Source organism: Saccopteryx bilineata, chromosome 1 (assembly GCF_036850765.1).
Source record: "Saccopteryx bilineata isolate mSacBil1 chromosome 1, mSacBil1_pri_phased_curated, whole genome shotgun sequence".
In the NCBI taxonomy this organism is placed as follows: Eukaryota; Metazoa; Chordata; class Mammalia; order Chiroptera; family Emballonuridae; genus Saccopteryx; species Saccopteryx bilineata.
The window spans coordinates 31,976,192-31,996,467 of NC_089490.1; the positions used below are offsets into that span (position 1 = coordinate 31,976,192).

Genomic DNA, 20,276 nt, shown 5'->3' on the forward strand with positions numbered 1-20,276 from the left:
TCTTTGTTTTCATTCTGTAGGATATTTTGAAATTTTTTATTTTTTTCCTTTAATATTCAGAAGAATTCATCAGTGAAGTAGTATGAATTTGGAATTTTTTTTTGGAAAGATTTCTTATGCAATTATAAATTTAATTTTTAGAATTGATATAAGGCATCTCACATTTTTTATTTTTTCTTGAATCAATAGTGATGACTTCTGTCTTTAAGGAAATTATATACTTTATCTAAATTTTTAATTTGATAACATTAACTTTTCTTATATTCTCTTTTACTTAACATTCATAATATGTAAATTTTATTTATAATTATTTATTTTGATATGTGTAACTACTCTTTTTGTTTTTTATTTTTCTTGATATGAAGTTAATAATTTGACCCATTTTCACTAAGAACCAACTTTTGGCTGTTGGCTCTGTTTTTGCATTTTTATTCTGTGATTTATCATTCCTATTTTTATTTATTTTTACTTTTAGTTTAGTTTTAATTTTCTTTTTTTAAAATAACCTTTTAGGTGTATACTTTTATTGTTGATTTTTCAGCTTTCATTTTCTAATACATTCATCTAAAGCTATTACTATACTTTTGAGCATAACTTTAGCTTCAGCTCATGGGTTTTGATATTTTGGATTTTAACTATTATGTAGTTCCAAATGTTTTTAGTTTCTATTGTAGTGTATCTTATGTCTCTTGTGTTATTTAGAAATACATTATCTAAAGTTGAAATATTTCCAATTTTTTGTTAAATTTTAGCTTAGTTCTGCTGTTCAAATAAAATATCCTTTATGATTTACATTCATTAAAATTCATTGAGACCTACTTTATAAACCAAAATATGATAAATTTTGATACAAATATTATGCATATTCTAAAATAATATGTATCCTTTAGTTTTAGAGTACAATGTTCCAGAAAGATATAGAATGAGATTGAGATTTATAGATATATTTGTTTATTATTTACACAAATCTGAAATGGATTCTGTTTATTCTATCAGGTACTTAAAAAGGTATAATATTCTCATGTCCCTCAATGAGTCCCACTTTGGTTGTATCAATCTTTTGATTCATAAATTTTTGAGGCTATGCTATTAGAATTGTTATTTCTTTCTTTATTTTTATATCTTTCTGATGGATTGAACCTATCATCACTGTAAAATTTCCCTCTTTATCTCTAGTAATTTTTCTTGCCTTCAAATCTATCTTATCAAATGTTAATTTAGCTATTCCATCAATTTTGAAATTATTATTTGTAATTTTTTTTTTGTATAAACGTTTTGTCTTATGTTACTGCCATCCTGTATGCTTGATGACTTTTTATTGAACGAATGACATTTTAGATGAAAACTTGGGTAGAATTTATTTCATGCTCTGGATAGCTTTCTCCTTCCATAAAAAAAAAAAAAAATTTGTCTTTACTTTGGCAGACAGTGTTGGGACAGAGAACCTCTCTCGAGTCCGTAATTAAAGGCATCCGAAGCTGGGCTTCATTCTTTAGGAGAGCTTGTCTGCTGTAGTTTTGTTCCTCCTAGAGTTTGCCCTTTGGGATTATAGCTGAAACCCAGTTTGTTGGTTTAGTTTATAGACTTTGAACTCCACTTGTCACCCTCTGTTTAAGAAGACCATTCAAGTTCTTGTTCAACTTCTCATAGTGTTGGCTGCTGCTTTTCCTTCTCAGTTTGCAGATGGAGCTTGCAATTTGCCAAAAAAGCTTTGGGAAGAAAAAGAAGTGCCAGATGTCAGGTGAACATCTGTCTTCTATCCCTTTCCCTAGAATAGTGGCCCTGTGAGTACTCACTGCCTTGGAAGCTTTCTAACGTCCTGAAGAGATGTGTGGCACTTCTGGTCATCTTAGCTGGGAGGTTTGCTCTTCAACAAGCTTGTCTGCCCTTAGCAGAAATGCAAACTACCTTGCAATGGTAAAACCGATGCACCCTTTAGTATTATAATATTTAGTACATCAGAGAAAAATGAACCCTTTTTGAATATTTGGCAACCAAGAATATATGGCTGCAATGGCAAAGTTCTGTAGATATGGTTTAGATTTTTCTCTTCTTACTACCTTACCTTAGTTGATATTATGCAATAAACTGGCTTCGGTCACTATCTTCATTCTGTTGAATCCCAAATATTTATCTGAAAAAGAAATATATCTCCTGCAATATAAACCCACGGATCTAATTGCCAAACAGTTTTTCACAGTAGGATAACTCACAAGTGTTTCAAACTCACATACACAAAATGGAATTCCTCATCTTCTGCTCCTATTCCCAAATGGAACCTCCTCATGCTTCTGTGCTCCGTAGGCCACTGAGCAATGTGACCTCTCCAAATGCCAAGCAATATAGCTGGTAACCAGACTCAGTTGTGGACAAGTCCTGCTGGGGCTGAGGACGACTGAGATGCAAAGACCCGACTCTGGGGACCAGGTTCAGTGACGCAGATCTGCTTTATTCATGAAGTAAGCTAGCTTATATACATGGGTTCAGCCCATAGGATGTTACAGCGTGTTCCTCAAAGCCAATGGCTGAAAAGATCAGGGAGCTACATGGTTGGTGCTGAGTCACTCCATTATGGCAGGTGAGCTCCCTTCTGTATATGTCAAGGAGGGTTCTGGGAGCTAGAGTATTCTCACAGCATTGCATCAGCCACAGCTGCTAGGAATGCGCTCTGCACTCCACCCTCATTTCTCCCTTCTCTTTTAATTAAAGCCAATTGGACTTGATGAATGACAGCTTGCTGTTGTTGTAGCTTCTGAATGCTACGCATTATACAATGGAACCCTAGTAGAACTAAAACAACTATAATACCTATTATACTATATGCTAATAGATTAGCTGGATTAAACAATGAGGCAAGCTTCTGTAATGTTTGACTTTTTAGGAAATAGAATGGGGGTCTTAAACAAGGGATTTCTCCTAGGGGTCAGGATGTCATTTCCCTCCCATTGTGTTACAGAGACCTTCTAGGTGCCATTAAACACAGTTCCATTTTGATTGTAAAAAATGGATGTAGGTCCATGCACGCCCCCTTCTCACAAAGGTCCCAGCATCCAAACACAGAGCAGATGGCTTGCTGTGGGCTGCGTATTGCATATGGTTGCAAGGCACATTACACAAATTACAACAACATGACAAATCATACAATTTCAATAATCACAAAGGTACATTTCACCAGTCTCTGAGCACTTTGCCAAAAGCACAAAAAGTCCTCGGCCTTCTTTCTAGTTGTTTTAAAAGCGTCTCAGGACAGGGCAAGGGCCTCCAGCAAAGCCACCCCCCACCCCCATCAGGGTATTTCACATTGTCCAAAGTTCATAAGTCCATCCAACAAAGGAGCCAGTGCTCACTCCGGTCATAGTCCAGGAAATCAGTCCACTCACATGAGGCCTCAGCCACCCCCCTCATCCCTGCCGTCCTGGCAAGTCTTACACTGTTCCAAAGAGGAGCATGTGGCAATGCCAGTCAGAATTTCATCTCTGCTTCAGAGAGCATGATGGCATCCACCCCTATGTCCCAAAATGTCAGCGAACCCACCCGCGACTTAGCAGGCACTCCCTGCTGTTGCAGCGGCCACTCGGCGATGCAAGCCTGGCTTCCATTCATTCCCTCACTGCAGCTGTAGCTGTTTACCTTCTGGAATCTGCAAATGGCAACTCCAGCCCAATTCTCCTCATCCTCCAAGGATAAACTGAAAATACCAGCTCGCACTGCTGGACTCAAGCCCCAGGCTGCTGCCGCCTGTGTCTGGGAGTCAGCGGTTACTATAGCACACATAAGCAAGAACAGAGTACAAGGGCCTGGGTTCCTGTCAGAGGCAATTCTCTGGGCCCGCCCTGCCAAAGCCTCCACATCCCCCCAGGTGATGGGGTATGCACGCCGGCCATGAGGTCTTCTTCTGAAGCACTGAGGACCTCCTCCCCTCAGGTGCAGTCAGTATAGAAAAGGCCAGGGCTGTGGCTTTGGACAGGTGAAGACTGAACAATTTAATGGGTGCCCAAGAAACCCTGTCAAGCAGGTTGGGGGGTTCCTGGGATCCAAATTGGCAGAAAAACACAAGCCAATTGTTAGAAGAGGCTGTGATCCACGCCACTGTGCCGTGACTGGGTCCTTCCAGTTTCATTTCAGAAAGAGGGGCGGGGGAGAGAGAGAGCAAGAGATACAGAAAAATAGACAAGACACACAGACAGAAAGGAAAAAGACACATGGGGGTGTATAGGCTGGCCCATGGGTCTGCAGCAGGAACATGTGTTGGAGTTAAAGCTGGGGTAGAAAATGGTGTCTGAGAGGCTGGAAGTAGCGACTTCCACTTTTTCCAGGTGGCAGAGCTGATGGCTCAGTTAGCAATTTGGTTGGTTTTGTTTCTGTGCACTCAGCTGCGATTTTGTCAAACTCGGAGTCTAAACTACTTTCCTCCTCAGTGGAGGGGGGCGAATAGGGAGGTAGGGGCTCCCCAGAGAGAGAGGCAGCCTGCAGTATCTTTGGCACTGGCGGAGGGTCCCAGCAGGAGCACTGGTCAGGCAGGTGTGTATCGCTAACAGGGCAGGAATGAGGCCGAGAGAGAAGGTTTGTCCTTCATGTACTTGGACCGAACAGATGCTCCGGAAAGCTCGGGTCCAAGTATTGGAGTCCCAAAGAGGTGCTTCTCAGAGCCAAGGATTGAGACCAGAGATGATCTCCCAGTAAGTACAGAGATCCTTTTCACAAACTTCAACTCACCTACCCTGCAATAGGGGGCAAGGGCTCGAGCCTGAGGGGCTTGAGAGTAGGGGAGAAGGTTTCCCATTGCAGAGGGTCACTCACCCATCCCTTGGATGCCGGTTAGGTCCCTGCCTGACGTTGGGCACCAGTTGTGGACAAGTCCTGCCGGGAGTGAGGATGATGGAGACGCAATGACCAGACTTCGGAGACCAGGTTCAGTGATGCCGTTCCACTTTATTCAGGAAGTAAGCTAGCTTATATACATGGGTTTAGCCAATAGGATGTTACAGCGTGTCCTTCATAGCCAATGGCTGAAAAGTTCAGGGAGCTGTGTGGTTGGCGCTAAGTCACTTCCTTATAGCGGGCGAGCTTCCTTCCTGGGTATGCCCAGGAGGCTTCTGGGAGCTGGAGTATTCTCACAGCATTGCATCAGCCACAGCTGCTAGGAATGCGCTCTGCGCTCCACCCACACTCAGTTTCTCCCACATCCTCCTCACATTTACTTCCTCACTGAGACCTCATACTTCAACCTCACTATTATTTCTTGAATTCATTCATTTCCCCTTTCTTTTGTCAGCACCTTATTTCCTTTAAATTTTAAAACATTCTCAGAATTGGTCCCCCTGCTTTCAGTTTAACAGTATATATTATATCCACATTCCCTATAGTCATCTTTGAAGAATAAAAATAGGATCTCATCATTCCTTCGCTTAAATTCTTCAGAGTCTTCATAATGTGTAGGACAATGTCCAAATAATTTAACATGGTATAAATACATGCCATGATCCATGAATTGAATATGAAATAAAGATTGAATATCTACAGGCATCCCCAAACTACGGCCCGCGGGCCACATGCGGCCCCCTGAGGCCATTTACCCCCCCCCCGTTGCACTTCCGGAAGGGGCACCTCTTTCATTGGTGGTCAGTGAGAGGAGCACTGTATGTGGCAGCCCTCCAACGGTCTGAGGGACAGTGAACTGGCCCCCTGTGTAAAAAGTTTGGGGACCCCTGATCTAGAAGGTAAAAAAAATGTAGTTAGAAGTTTTGGTATGGAAAGCAGAAGAGAGTTATCGTTTTGGAAATTGATCCCCTAGAGATGACAACTGAAGTTGTGACAGTAAAGAATCATAAAGAAAAACAGAACAGAGAAGAAATAGACAAGAGGTAAAAGAGAAAAAGCATTTCTGCAAGGAAGAACAAAAAATAAGTACCTCACAGACAGAAAGGTAAACAGAAGTCAATGTTGTGAGAAAGTTAGGTTTGTGTTCATTGGTGGAAGGGGCCAAGGATGAAGACTGGCCATATGTCTCTGAGCAGCTCTGAGGACCAGGTAGAGATCCAGATACAATTCTGAGAGACTGCACTGGAACCAAACACTTGTAGTGACTTACCTGTAAGGACTAAGGAGACATGGGTAACCAGGACATTAATATTTCTCCATAAGCAAATTCTACTGAAGTGAGATTACAGCTACTAGATGTAGCCACCAATTGAACTGCAGATTCTAAGACCAGGGAGCCTTCTGCTCCCCTAGACTTCTCCACAGATCAGCCTTCATAGCCTAGGAATGCCTGTTAATAGCAGTGCTATTTTGGTCTTTGACCTCTCCTTCTTGTACAGAAGCCTTCTGAGGAGCTTGAGCCCCTCCCTGAGAGGAACCATGCCACTCACAGACAGCTGAAAAGTCAAGCTAGCTTCCCACTTTCCTCCCTGTCTTTATCCTCTCTGGACCTGATTCTATAAATTATCTCCTTTGTGTTTCCATTTTATCACATTCTTCTATGCACAGTTTCTCCTGCCCATCTGCGTGTGTGAAGATAGCGTTTTTCTAAATCACTTTCCAGATGGATTGTTAACTGTGGTGTCTTAACTATTCCCTACACTGCCTCACGTTTCAACACCAGTGACATCACATAGTCTCTCTGAGAATCCCTGCCTACATTAACATAATGGGCAGGTAGGTGCCCAGAAAAACATACTTGTCAAATTATAGACTTTTATATTTTCTTGAGGAAGTAAAAACCAAAATATATTTTAGATTGTTGTATGTGCATACATATTAACTTTTTTTAAAAGTTGGCTTTCTGTTAATATTAGATAACCGTTTGGGTGGCATGTTTCATTCACCTACAGATGTGGTTCCGGCAGTGTCCCATCTGTCAGACTGGTAAAAAAAAAAAAAAAAAAAAAGTTTGGCCTAACCTGCGGTGGCGCAGTAAGAGTTTACCTGAAATGCTGAAGTCAGTTTGAAATCCCGGGCTTGCCTGGTCAAGGCATATATGGGAGTTGGTGCTTTCTGCTCCTCCCCACCTTCTCTCTCTCTCTCTCTCTCTCTCTCTCTCTCTCCTCTCTCTAAAAAATGAATAAATTTAAAAAAAAAATAAAAGAAGGGGCACATTTGCCTGCTGATCTCCTAAGTACCAAGAGAGAGATTTATAGACAACCTTGCCAAGGTGCAAAGGGGGAGCATGGGAGACTGAGCGTGTATTGGCATATTGTCCCGGAAGAGAAGGAGGCTATACTAAAAATATAAATGAGGGCCCATGGCTGAGTGGTTGGGTGCAAAAAAGGTGAGAAAAAGAAAAACAAAACAAAACAAGAAACCCTAGGATTTCATGCAGAGTTTCTAATACCTTTATAGGACTACTAGTGAGCTCCTTGCTTCTTACATCTATATTCTGTAATCCTTCTGATTGACTCCATTTCTACCTGCCTTCATCTGGGAGTTAATTATAGGCTATTTTCCGTGTGTATTCAATTGCTTTATTTTTTGTTTGTTTGTTTGTTTATCATTTAGAAAACTTGTTTGTTTTTACTTTATCTCATTGGTATTTAATTGAAAAAATGGTTCCCATTTTATCCTTCCTAAAAATTCTTTGTGATCTAGAAAACTTCAGTTAAAAAAAATATATTCATTCTTATATGATGATGAATATTACAATTGGTTTGATATTACCTGAAGTGACAAGGAAAGCAGTTTCAAAGGCTTTCACTGACACCTTGTGGTGTAGGGCGGAACTACAGTATTTTTCTAAAGAGAACTGACATGTTTACCATTTTATATGTGTGTAATACAGCAAATAACAATCAAGGAAATATCTTACATATCTATATGCATATATTTGTACAGTAAACTTAAAAAACCCAAGAAACTGCATAATCTTTTATTAGCATATCTAAATTATAATATCATAATATAGTATAAATAACACTTTGATTCTATAAACAAATATTTTAAATTGTATACAAAAATCAGGTTGTTACTTTCTTTAAAACTGCCACTAACACCGTAGAACTAGAGTAGGTTGAATAGTTGTAGTTTTTAAACTATTGGAGCTATTTGTGAATTTTAAAAATTCATAAATTGAGTAATTATGACTGCTCCCTGGCATTGCCATTCTGTGTTTAAGATTACTGAGGGACATAATTAAGGTTAAAATTTTTTACTTTCTTTCTACATCCTCCTTTTTTAACTAAATTTAATTTTTTTAAAGACTTTTTTTATTTATTTTTTATTTTTTTATTTTTTACAGAGACAGAGAGTGAGTCAGAGAGAGGGATAGACAGGGACAGACAAACAGAAACGGAGAGATGAGAAGCATCAATCATTAGTTTTTCACTGCGTGTTGCAACACCTTAGTTGTTCATTGATTGCTTTCTCATATGTGCCTTGACCGCAGGCCTCCAGCAGACCGAGTAACCCCTTGCTGGAGCCAGCGACCTTGGGCTCAAGCTGGTGGAATTTTGCTCAAACCAGATGAGCCCGCGCTGAAGCTGGCGACCTCGGGGTCTCGAACCTGGGTCCTCTGCATCCCAGTCTGACACTCTATCCACTGCGCCACCACCTGGTCAGGCATTAACTGAATTTGATTTTTAACTGTGATAAAAGATGCATAAATTTTAACAATTTTTAAGTGTACAGTTTCATGGCATTCAGTGCATCCATGTTGTTGGACAACCATCAGCACACTATACATCTCCAGAACTTCCTTCATCTTGTAAAACTGAGACTCTGATCTTAGAAAATAACACCTATTGACCCCTCCTCTCAGCCTCTGGTAACCCGCATTCTACTTTGGATCTTAATGATTTTGACTTAGAACTTCACGTAAGTAGAACCATACAATCATTGTCCTTTTGTGTCTGGCTTATTTCATTTAGTATAACATCTACATCTTCTTTTAATGTTAAAAAATTAAATAAATTTGGAAATGCTTACAATAAAATTGATGTTTTTAATATAGATCTTTTCAAGATGCTCAGTAAAACACAACATACCACATATAATTACCACTTGATATTATAAAACTAATTATTATTTGACATTTCAAGACATGAGTGTATGTTTAATAAGACATGCAATCTCACCTGTGCAGTTTGCATTTTTTGATTAACAGTGTAACATCTTCTATAGTCTTAGTTAAATTTTTCCAATATGAGTATCAACTTGAGAGCAAGAGTAACTTTTTTTCTGTCTGTGGGTCTGATAGAAATTAAAGTAAAAAAAAAAAAATAGTTTAACATGAATGCAGAGTAAACAGCTGATAGTGTTTTTAAAACCTAATATTTTCCATTTGAAAGTCAGTTAAACCTTTGGCCAATACAATAACAAGAAAATTGCTATGGATATTTCTAAGGACTATCTCTGTATATTACTTTTTAAAAAATCCCTTTTCACATCACAAGCTGCAGATGTTCCTATAGATCCTGAGTCACTTTTCCATCTGCCAGTCCTGCAGAGAAAAGACAGGAGATATATATCATCAGAGTCTCACGGAAGGAGAGAAGGTAAACCAAATGAGGGGGGTGAGAGAGAAAGGAATAAAAAGATTTTCATCCTCTTTGTACCTCTGCGTCTCATAAACCTCTGTTTCCATGAAGTCTGTGTTTGAGTTGGGGTGTCACTAACTACATCCCTGCCTTTGGTTCCATCCTCTCACCCCATGTTCTCAACCATTCCTCCCCTGTTCCTGGGCAATGAGGGCAGACTTTTCAGAGCAAACTCACGACAAATGGACTTTAATATTGGTAGATCGTGATCATTCAAAAAACTGATTTCAAACCTAGTATCAAGTTTATATCTTGGGACCTTCCAAAGCTCATCAGAATGTAAATTATGGAGAATTATGAGCCAAGAACAACTAACAAGCAACTAAGTTTTCTTTTTTTTTTTTTTCTGAAGCTGGAAACGGGGAGAGCCAGTCAGACAGACTCCCGCATGCGCCTGACCGGGATCCACCCGGCACGCCCACCAGGGGTGGCGCTCTGCCCACCAGGGGGCGATGCTCTGCCCCTCCAGGGCCTTGCTCTGCCGAGACCAGAGCCACTCTAGCGCCTGGGGAAAGGCCAAGGAGCCATCCCCAGCGCCCAGGCCATCTTTGCTCCAATGGAGCCTTGTCTGCAGGAGGGGAAGAGAGAGACAGAGAGGAAGGAGGGGGGGGGTGGAGAAGCAAATGGGCACTTCTCCTATGTGCCCTGGCCGGGAATTGAATCCCGGTCCCCCGTATGCCAGGCCGACGCTCTACCGCTGAGCCAACCGGCCAGGGCCAAGCAACTAAGTTTTCTATCGGCTGTCATACTTGACTCAAAGAGGAATGAAGAAAATAAACGCTTTATCCAGACAGTGGTGTTCTTCTCCCCTTTTCAAGAAGCTCACTGACAAATGTACTATAACAATGGTAGCAGCATACTGTAAGTTTCTAAACACATCAATGCCATGAATATTTATTCATCGCAAAGTATGTTCTAGGCAGTGTCTATGTTGGGGGAAAAGCTATTGAAACCAAGAAGTGTAAGAGAAAGAGAAAGACCAGCTCAACATGATAAAGAGCCTTTGTACCAGTAGGAAACTAAGAAAATAATATACAAATATCCATAATAATTCATAATAATTTTAGATTGTGTTTTCTGACCAGGAAATGTACAACATGTGATAGAATTTTATGAAACAAAGATGTCATATTGTGTTAGGCTAAGTAAGAGAGATTTTTGTGAAACAAACGTTTTTATTTGGTGATTGGTTTTGGATAGTTTGGTAGGATTTAATTAGTTGAAAAAGGGATTGAAATGGAGTATTGTCATTTACAAAAAAAGCAATAACATTTGCAATGGCTTGGGCATAGAATATGTTTGATACAAAATAAGATATCAAACATATTGTATTCTGAGTATCTTATGTTCAGCATTGCAAGGTATAGGGGGAAAGTTTAACTGGAACTTAATGGTAGAATGGCCATCTCTAGATTTTTTTTTTTTTACACAGTGAAGAAGAAAAAGAGAGCTCCTGTGGAAATAAAAAAAAAGTAATGGAACTAGAGTGAATGGTATCAAGGAATCAACTGCATTGAAATAAGATAGGCCAGGTGCAAAATAGGAGTTTATTGCAATACTCTAGGTAATAATTAGTACAATCTGATGAAATATTTGCAATAATAGAAAGAAAATTACAGAGGTAGAAGATATCAAACATAGATGATGGGGAGAAAAAGAACGAATATTATACTTTGGAGAAATATAAAGTCCAAGCTGAAAACTTAGGAAAAGATGGTGAATTTAACTTTATATATATTCAATGTACTATCAAGAGAAGGTAGTGTTCGCCTTGTGTTTTTAATACTTTGGGTGAATACATGGACCAAATGGATATTGTTCACAAATTTAGGGAACTTACACCTGAAGATCAGTGTGCAGTTCTCAATAGCTCATTTTGAGATATCTACTGGTCATATACAGAATGCTTATAATAAAAGAAGACCAAGATGATAAGAGGAAGAATCCTGCTATTATATTGTATATGAAGGGTTTGGTGAGATTTGGCCGCAAAACATAACTAAGTCTTGGGAAATAGGCATGGCCATAGTTTTTAATATGTATTTGAATACACATAATGTGAAGATCATACTTAAGACATTTTAAAATAGCACATTATCTGACATAAAATTCAAATTCAATTTTCTTCAGTTGTGTAAATAATTGTTTATAGATTTTTTTCCATTTTCTTCCTGAAAGTCAAAAGGAAAAAAAATCTACATAACAGAGCCAATTTCTCGTAATTGTACACATATATAATCTCAAAAAGTATGATCTGGCTTTTAGGGAGGCTAACACAATTTCAGGTTGTCGCGATAGAGAGATATTGACCAAAGTACGGTAATTGTCCTATTCTTTGCTGCCCTGGTTAGATCACACTTGGAACTGAGTTACAGATAGCTCATTGTGAGCCATTGCTGATAATCTCAAATCAGTTCAGAGTAAAGGTGTCAGGGTGACGTGGGGAACTAAACCCGACAGTTGAACAGGAGAGTTTGGGGGATATTTAGCCTGTGTAAGCAAGGACTTGAGGAGTGGTCATAAGTGTGGTCTTTACATATTTAAATAACTACCATTAAGGGTTGACTTGTATCCTTACTCAAAGATTAGATGAAGTACTAACCCCCAGGATATCAGAATGTACCCTTATTTGGAATAGGGTCATTGCAAATATAATTAGTTAAGATGAAGTCATACTGAAGTAGGTTAAGCTTCTAAATCAATGGGCTAGTAGCTTTTTAAGAAGCTGGCACTGTGAAGATGGAAACACAGAAGAATATCATGCGATAATAAAGACAGAGATTGCAAGCCAAGGAATACCAAAGGTTTCTGGCAAACCAGCAGAAGTTAGGAAGAGGCAAGGAAGAACTCTGGTGGGCTAGGAGAGCAGAGCCCCAAGCTTTAGCAGGGGTCCTCAAACTTTTTACACAGGGGGCCAGTTCACTGTCCCTCAGACCGTTGGAGGGCCACCACATACAGTGCTCCTCTCACTGACCACCAATGAAAGAGGTGCCCCTTCCGGAAGTGCGGCGGGGGAGGGGGCGGATAAATGGCCTCAGGGGAATGCATGCAGCCCACGGCCATAGTTTGGGGACACCTGCTTTAGAGAATTGTTCCTAAACCTTAACACTAACGGGATTTGTCCTGCTGAGTTGCAAACCTGCTTTAGACCACTGGCCCCTTTATTTCTTGTTTTCTAGGTGTCACTGGGCCACAGATAGAGAGAAATTTTGTCCTTAGAAGGCTCATACCCTTCCTTTTGTTGATGTAGATCATATCTAAATGAAATGTAGGATTTGAAGTCACTGTTGAAATGGGTTAAGAATTGGGGACTGTTGAGCTACAAATCAATGTATTTTGCATATGGGGAAACATGAATTTTCAGGGACCAGTGGATGGACAATTATAGCTGCATTGTGTCTTCCCCAAGAAAAGATGTTGAAGTACTAACAATCTGTGCCTCAGAATGTGGAAATAGAGTCATTGTAGATAGAATTAGTTAGGATGAAATCACATAAAAGTAGAGTGGGCTCCTAATCCAATAGGACTGGTGGCCTTATAAGAAGACAGCTATGTAAGGACGGAGGCACAGAGTAAAACCATGTGATGATGAAGATAGAGAGAGAAGTTACCAAGAAATGCCAAAGATTACCAGCAAACAACCAGAGGCCAGGGAAGAGTCACAGGATTTCTACAGGAGTCAGAGGGACCATGGCCCTGCTTACTTCTTGATTTTAGCCTCCAGAGCTGTGAGGCAATAAATTTATGTTGTTTTAAGAGACACAATGTGTTTCATCATGTTACAAAAGCTGCAAGAAACTAGTATAGATAGCTGACCTGTGGTGGCTCAGTGGATAAAGCGTCGACCTGGAACACTGAGGTCACCAGTTCAAATCCCTGGGCTTGCCTGGTCAAGGCACATACAGGAAGCTACTACTACTTATAGATGCTTCCTGCTTCTCCCCCATCTTTCTCACTCTCTTGCTCTTTCTCTCTCTCTCTCCCTCCTCTATCCAAAAATAAATAAATAAAATCTAAAAAAAAAAAATTAAAAAAAAAGAAACTAGTATAGATAGAATGTAGAAAAATAGATAAGCTTTATTCCTTGGTTCCCAGAAAGAAAAAAAAATCCATGAGCAGAAAGGAAAGGCAAGCAGACATCAACTCAACACAAACAAGAAATGACTAAGTAGTTAAAGCCACCACAAAACAAACTCACGGTCTTTAGCAAGTCAGGAATTCCCTACTATTAAAAATGTTCAGGCCAGATGGATCAGGGATATTACTGAGATAGTTTGTGTATCAAATGGCAAGTTAGACTGAGTGGTCTCCAACCCTAAAATTCTATACACCTATGGTAAAGACATGTCAAATAGATGTTGGCAGCTTCCTTTTTATATTCAGCTCAAAAAAGGGCATCATGTAATGGCATAGCAAGGTTGGGGAAGATTTGAATCTAAGCTCTAACACTGACTAGTTCTTTGTCCTGGTGTAGGTTCCATCATTTCTCCAGCTTCAGTTTCCTACTTGTTAAATAGGACTATTAATAGTCGTCACTCATAGTGTTCTTATGAGGGTTAAACTAGGTAATAACTTCAATTGCTTAGTACAGGACATGGAACAAAGTAAGTAGTATGAAAGTGTCAGTTGAAAAATATACTTACTTCTATATTAAACAGAATGCATTAATGTTTTTCTGTCAGTGCCATTTCTCATCTCTAAAATATGGAGACTTGGGAGACAAATTAGAACTGTTTTTATTTTTTTTGTCTTGTTTTAGGTTCAAAATTTTACCCTTTGGGCCATTTATTGACCAAGTATTAGCAGTAGGATACTACTGTCAGAGTTCTTATTACAAGCCGTCATAGTGTTAGTAGTCACCTGTGAGGATGGGTTTGTGCATGAGTGGTTGTGAGTGTGTGTATGAGTGGGTGTTTCAGTCTTTCTGAGAAATAAATCATTTTGCAGCATCATTTTTAGATAATAAAAACGACAGTTTATCCTGATAAAGTTCACCTGAGTTTATGGATCCTAGGGTACTGCTGTTAGATAAAGTGTGTTTTTTTTTTCAAAATCAAATCATCAGAAATTCAGGTATTTTATTAAGTTAGCATCTGTTAGTGATTGAAGGGTAATTTCAGCTTCAGGAGCCAGTAAAAGCATTTTTCCGTATATCCAACTCTTAATACATGATACATAAATGTCAAAAAGAAATCCTCACTCAGTGAGTTAAATTGAACAAAGTGTGCTTTAATTTCTTCACAATATAAGGTTTCTAATCACTGTGTCATTTGGGTGCATAGGAGACAACTCTGGCAGGTTAATGATACCCCAGGCAAATTCACAGTGACGTTCAATGAAGCAAACCATCAATAAATGTGGTAGCAGTGCTTGCTCAGATATAATTCTCACACCAGTGATTATGTAACCTTTGTGCACACCAGACAGAGGCAAGATAAAAGAATCAAGGACCGGATGTCCCTTCCATAAAGAGCAGCTCAGTGAGATAGCACAGCTCTTAAACGTAAGGTTATACTAAACGGCTCAGTGAGGAAGGCTCAGCTTTGAAAGTGTTGCAAAGGATATTTGATGTCAGGTGATGCTCAGAGGCCATCAAGGGTAATGGAAAGGAGAATTGCATTTCTAGAACTTATATGTGCTTTGTTATAACTCCTTCATTTTCACAAAAGAAGGTAACCAGTGTAGTGAAAGACTAGCCCTTGGTGTTTAATCCCAGTTCTGGGCTTTATGAGCCATTTGTCCTTAAACAAGTTCCATGAATTCCCTGTGTCTCGGTTATCTCACATTAGTAATGATGTCTTCCCTCGTGATTGCTGTCCAAATTAAATAACCAAAGTGTATGAACCATCTAGCTCTGTATTGGCCAATAAAAAAAGCAGAATGATTGTTGACTTTTGTCTTTCAAGCCTCTTCATCTATTGAAGTTGCAAATGCAGAGTTTGAGATCGGATAAGGGTAAAAGTCATGGATGAGGCAAACACGACAGGTCGCTGAAAATAGCCAGCTCCCAATTCATCTCAATTCAGTAAATAGTTCTAGAGTATTCACTACATGTTGAGCACCTAGGGAACAGAAGGAAGAGTCAAAGATTGTTCTTTAACTTCTGGGAGTCACAATTCAAAATCAAGTAAAAGTAAACACAGCCTAATGATCCATTGAGAAATGTCTAGCAAGGCAAATGAACTGATTTTTTATTTATTTATTCATTTTAGAGAGGAGAGGGAGAGACAGAGAGAGAGAGAGAGAGAGAGGAGAGACAGAGAGAGAGAAGGGGGGGAGGAGCTGAAGCATCAACTCCCATATGTGCCTTGACAAGGCAAGCCCAGGGTTTCGAACAGGAGACCTCAGCATTTCCAGGTTGATGCTTTATCCACTGCACCACCACAGGTCAGCCCCAAATGAACTGATTTTAAGCATATATTCAGTATTCCCACAGATTGACCAATTCAATGAAAACACAGCACAACCTTAAAGTATCTTTCCTTTTCAATATTTATTTGTAGACTTCATAGGAATATCAATTAGCTTGACAATGTTTCCTTATTAGTACTTTTTTGTATGTTTATTTTACTGTCTTATTCTCTTTGGGCTGCTATAACAAAATACCATAACCTGGATGTCTTACAAACAACATGAATTTATTTCTCACAGTTCTGGAGGCTAAGAAGTCTAAGGTCAAGATGCTAGTTGATTTGGGTCTGGTGAAGACCCACTTCCTCATTTTTAGACCATAGACCTTTCACTGTGTCCTTACATATAGGCAAAGACAAGGGATCTCTATAGTGACCCATTTATAAAGACAATAATCCCATTCATGAGGGCTCTATCTTTATAATCTAATCTCTGCCCAAAGGCCCAACTCTTGATCATATCACACTGACAGTTAGGATGTATGCATATAAACTTCAGGAGGACACATACATTCAGTTCCTAATATTTACTATTCCTTTTTCTTTCCAAACTAGTTTGTGTGGCAGTGTGGAAGAACCACCACATGAGGACGGTGACCAACTACTTCATAGTCAACCTTTCTCTGGCTGATGTACTGGTAACCATCACCTGCCTTCCAGCCACGCTGGTGGTGGACATCACGGAGACCTGGTTCTTTGGACAGTCCCTCTGTAAAGTGATTCCTTATTTACAGGTAATTGGTTTTTGAAACTTTTGTTGTTCAAACACAGAAGCTACTGAAAAAGTATTTTCAGTTACAATCATAGTACTCTGTTAACTAGTTAGCCAAGACAAATATACTTGCCCAAGGAATTGGCAAACTTAAAGAAAATAATATTTGAGAATTTCCGTGTAAACAAGTTAACTTCTGGGTTAAAATAAAGCAACAGAATTCTCACGTCATTATTAAATGCTGCATAAACCACTTTCTTTTTTTCATCTCTAATATTCCGATTATAAAATAAGGAACTTGAACAAACTAGTGATTGAACTTCTCCCAGTCCAAATGATTGAGAACTATCTGTTTTTATAAGTGGTTTTATTTAATGTTGAGAAAAGAGAAGCCATGTGATCAAAGCAGTACAGTGAACAGGTCTGAGTGTAGGTTTTGCATCAAACTGTAGGTTTGGAATACCTGTTCTGCAATTTACAAATTGTATGCTGTTAAACCAAGTATGTAAGATCTTTGTGGTTCACTTATTTTAAAAGAATAATAGTTTTAATTATAGCTATTGTCTGTGGTTGTTCTTATCTACTTACGTAATTTATCTAAATCACTTGGCATAATGATTACCTTCTGGAAGATGATCTTAGAAAAACACAGTATGTTCTCGTATAAGTACCACGCACTAACTGATTGTGCCGCTGGAGCTTTACAACAGTATGTTCTCAATAACCGTCTGTCATCATCATCATCATTAGATGCTTTATTGTTTAGCAGTGAGAGCAATCTTCCTATAACTAATTGCCCAATAAGAAGATAAGAACAAATACTTTCAGAGAGTAATTTTCTAATTGATATTCTGATAGCTTCAAAATCTTTTAAGAAAATTACTAAGCTAGTGGCCATAGCTGTAATACTCAAAAGACATGGCTTGCCTTTAGAAGTTGGGCTAGGAGTAGAATGCTGACCACTCCGTGTAAATGTTTCCACACCCCGTATCCCTTATCTGTCCTCCACTCTTCAGCCTGCACTCCATCCAGTCTCCCAGATAGTCATCATAGTATTTGGAGGAAATGAAAATGTGCTCCTGATTATAAAAATTTAGCATAAGTAGAACAACTAGAAATTGACAAGCAAAAGTAATAATAATAATGATGATTCCAGACACTGACCTTCCACCCTTCACAAAAAAGCAGCTCAAAATGTATTATAGACCGGAATGTAAAATACAAAACTATTAAAATTAGAAAATAATGTAGGAGAAAAGATAGATGTTCTTAGGTATATTGATGATATTTGAAAGCAATAATTGATAAACTGACTTTTTTTAATTAAAAACTATTGCTTGGTAAAAGATAATATCAAGAAAATAAAAAGACAAGCTAGGGACTAGGAAAAAACGTATGTAAAAGAAAAACATACAGGACTGCCATTTAAAATTACAGGGAATTTGTAAAACTAGGTAATAAAGAAACACACACCCCAGTTAAAAAATGGGCCAAAGGCCTTACCAAACACCACACCAAACAAGTTGGCAAAGAAGCATGTGTAAAGATGACCCTCTTCATATGACATCAGCAAAATGCTAGTTAAAACCACAATGACATGTCACTACACAACTGTTAGAATGAATGAATTCTGGAACACTAGCAACACCAGAAGCTGGTGAGGAAGTAGAGTAATAGGACCTCCTATCCATTGCTGCTGGTGAGAATGTAAAATGGTACAGTCACTCTGAGAGATGGTTTGGTGGTTTGTTACAAAAGTAAACATAGTCCCTCCATATGATTCAGCAATTTCACTCCTTGATATTTACCAAAGGGAGTGAAAACATATATCCACATAAAAACTTGCAAACAAATGTGTATCGGAGTTTTACTCATAATTACCAAGTTTTGGAAGCAACCAAGATGTCCTTCAGTAGATGAATGAATGAATAAGCTGTCGTACATACAAAGAACAAAATGTCACTCAGCACTAAAGAGAAATCAGATACCAAGTCATGCAATAACAAGAAAAAACTTATTACTAAATGAAAGAAGATAATCTGAGGAGACTATATATATTTTGTATGAATCCAATAATATGACACTCTGGAAAAGGCAAAATTATGGAGAAAATAAAAATACCAGAAGTTGTCAAGGGTTGGAAAGGATGAATAGCAGAGCACAGAGGATTTTTAAGGTAGTGCAATTATAATATATAATGGTAGACCCATGTTGTAATATTGTACATTTGTTCAAACTCATTGAATGCAGACCACCAAAAGGGAACCCTAATGTAAACCACGGATATTGGATGGTTATGATCTGTCAGTGTGGGATCATCAGTTATAACAGATGTACCACTCTGGCGGGGAGTGTTAATAATAGGGGAACCTATGCATATATGGGGATGGTGGTATACTGGGAATCTCTGTACCTGCTCCTAAATTTTGATGAGATCTTAAAAGTATTCAAAGTCTTGATAAAATAAAAAGTTGTAGAAGACCACAAAAAGCCCATTAATAAAATTATATTAATTAGTCTTTTGGATTTAAAATGTTACAGAAATATTTGTAGCCTAATAGATTTTAATGACCTTTTATACAAAGAAGTAATCATTTTTTTTTATATCAGATTGTTGCTAGAATAGTAAGTGGGAAACAGGAAGTGGAAGTATAATCTTCATTCCAAGCATTGTTTAACTGAGGTTAGTTTATATCAGTCGATCGAAAACTATAAAGGGGTTACAAAAATAAATAAAGCAACATTCTTTGAGAGGAGCAACAGAGAAAATGCCATTAAAAAAATCAGTAAGAAAGGGGTCTTTTGGTGTTTTCATGGACTCCCAGGGGAAATCAAACTAGCAGAGAATTCTAATATTTCACCATCCCTGTGGTACTTCCAGCAAGCTTTGTATTTCTCTTGGTTCCAGCAACTGTCCAGGGGCACATTATGGGGATTCTCTTCAGTTTCAAGATGGCTTTAGTTCCCAGGATTTCCCCATTGCAGAGAGAGACTATTTCGTGCTCTCTTTGTGAAACAGAAGATTCCCCTGTTAAGAGTACAGTGATGAGAAAGGGGTGTGTCACCCTGTGGTAGGTGCACTCCTGCCCTGACGCACACTGATGGCTTTGTACAGACTAGGTATTCCAGATACAAACTGTGAGCACTGGAGGACAGACTGGAAGCAGTACGAGACAGTGAGTGAGGCAGTGTATGGGTCTCTCTGAAGGTTTTGACAGTAATCACTTACAAAGCAAAACTTACCACTTCCTAAAGTTGAGGAACAGTCCCCTCCTAATAGAGGCTGCTTCTCTATAAATAGTGTCCAGTCTAATCAACTCCTCAGCTGATCCTCTTTGCCATAGACCACAGAGAAAACTACTGAGTAACCACAGGGTCTGAGTCAGATGGGACAGACTAGTTCTATTTATTATCTCATTCTACATTACTTTTTTTTTTAAGTGAGAGGAGGGGAGATAGTGAGACAGACTCCTGCATGTGCCCCAAGCAGGATCCACCTGGCAACCCTCATCTGGGTTCGCTGCTCAAATCAACCGAGCTATTTTTAGTACCTAAGGCTGACGTGGTTGGACCAACGGAGCTATCCTCAGCTCCCGGGGCCTCACTCAAACCAACTGAGGGAAA

The 20,276-nt window shown here is 38.9% G+C and overlaps 1 protein-coding gene across 2 annotated transcripts in view; it reads left to right on the forward strand.

The window, feature by feature from the left end:
* Positions 1-20,276, forward strand: part of HCRTR2 (hypocretin receptor 2) — a 118,607-nt gene that overhangs the window by 58,321 nt on the left and 40,010 nt on the right. For both annotated transcript variants that reach the window (XM_066252983.1, XM_066252982.1), the window contains exon 2: positions 16,496-16,674. In XM_066252983.1, coding sequence (XP_066109080.1) covers positions 16,496-16,674 — 179 coding nt within the window. The remainder of the gene's footprint in view (positions 1-16,495; positions 16,675-20,276) is intronic.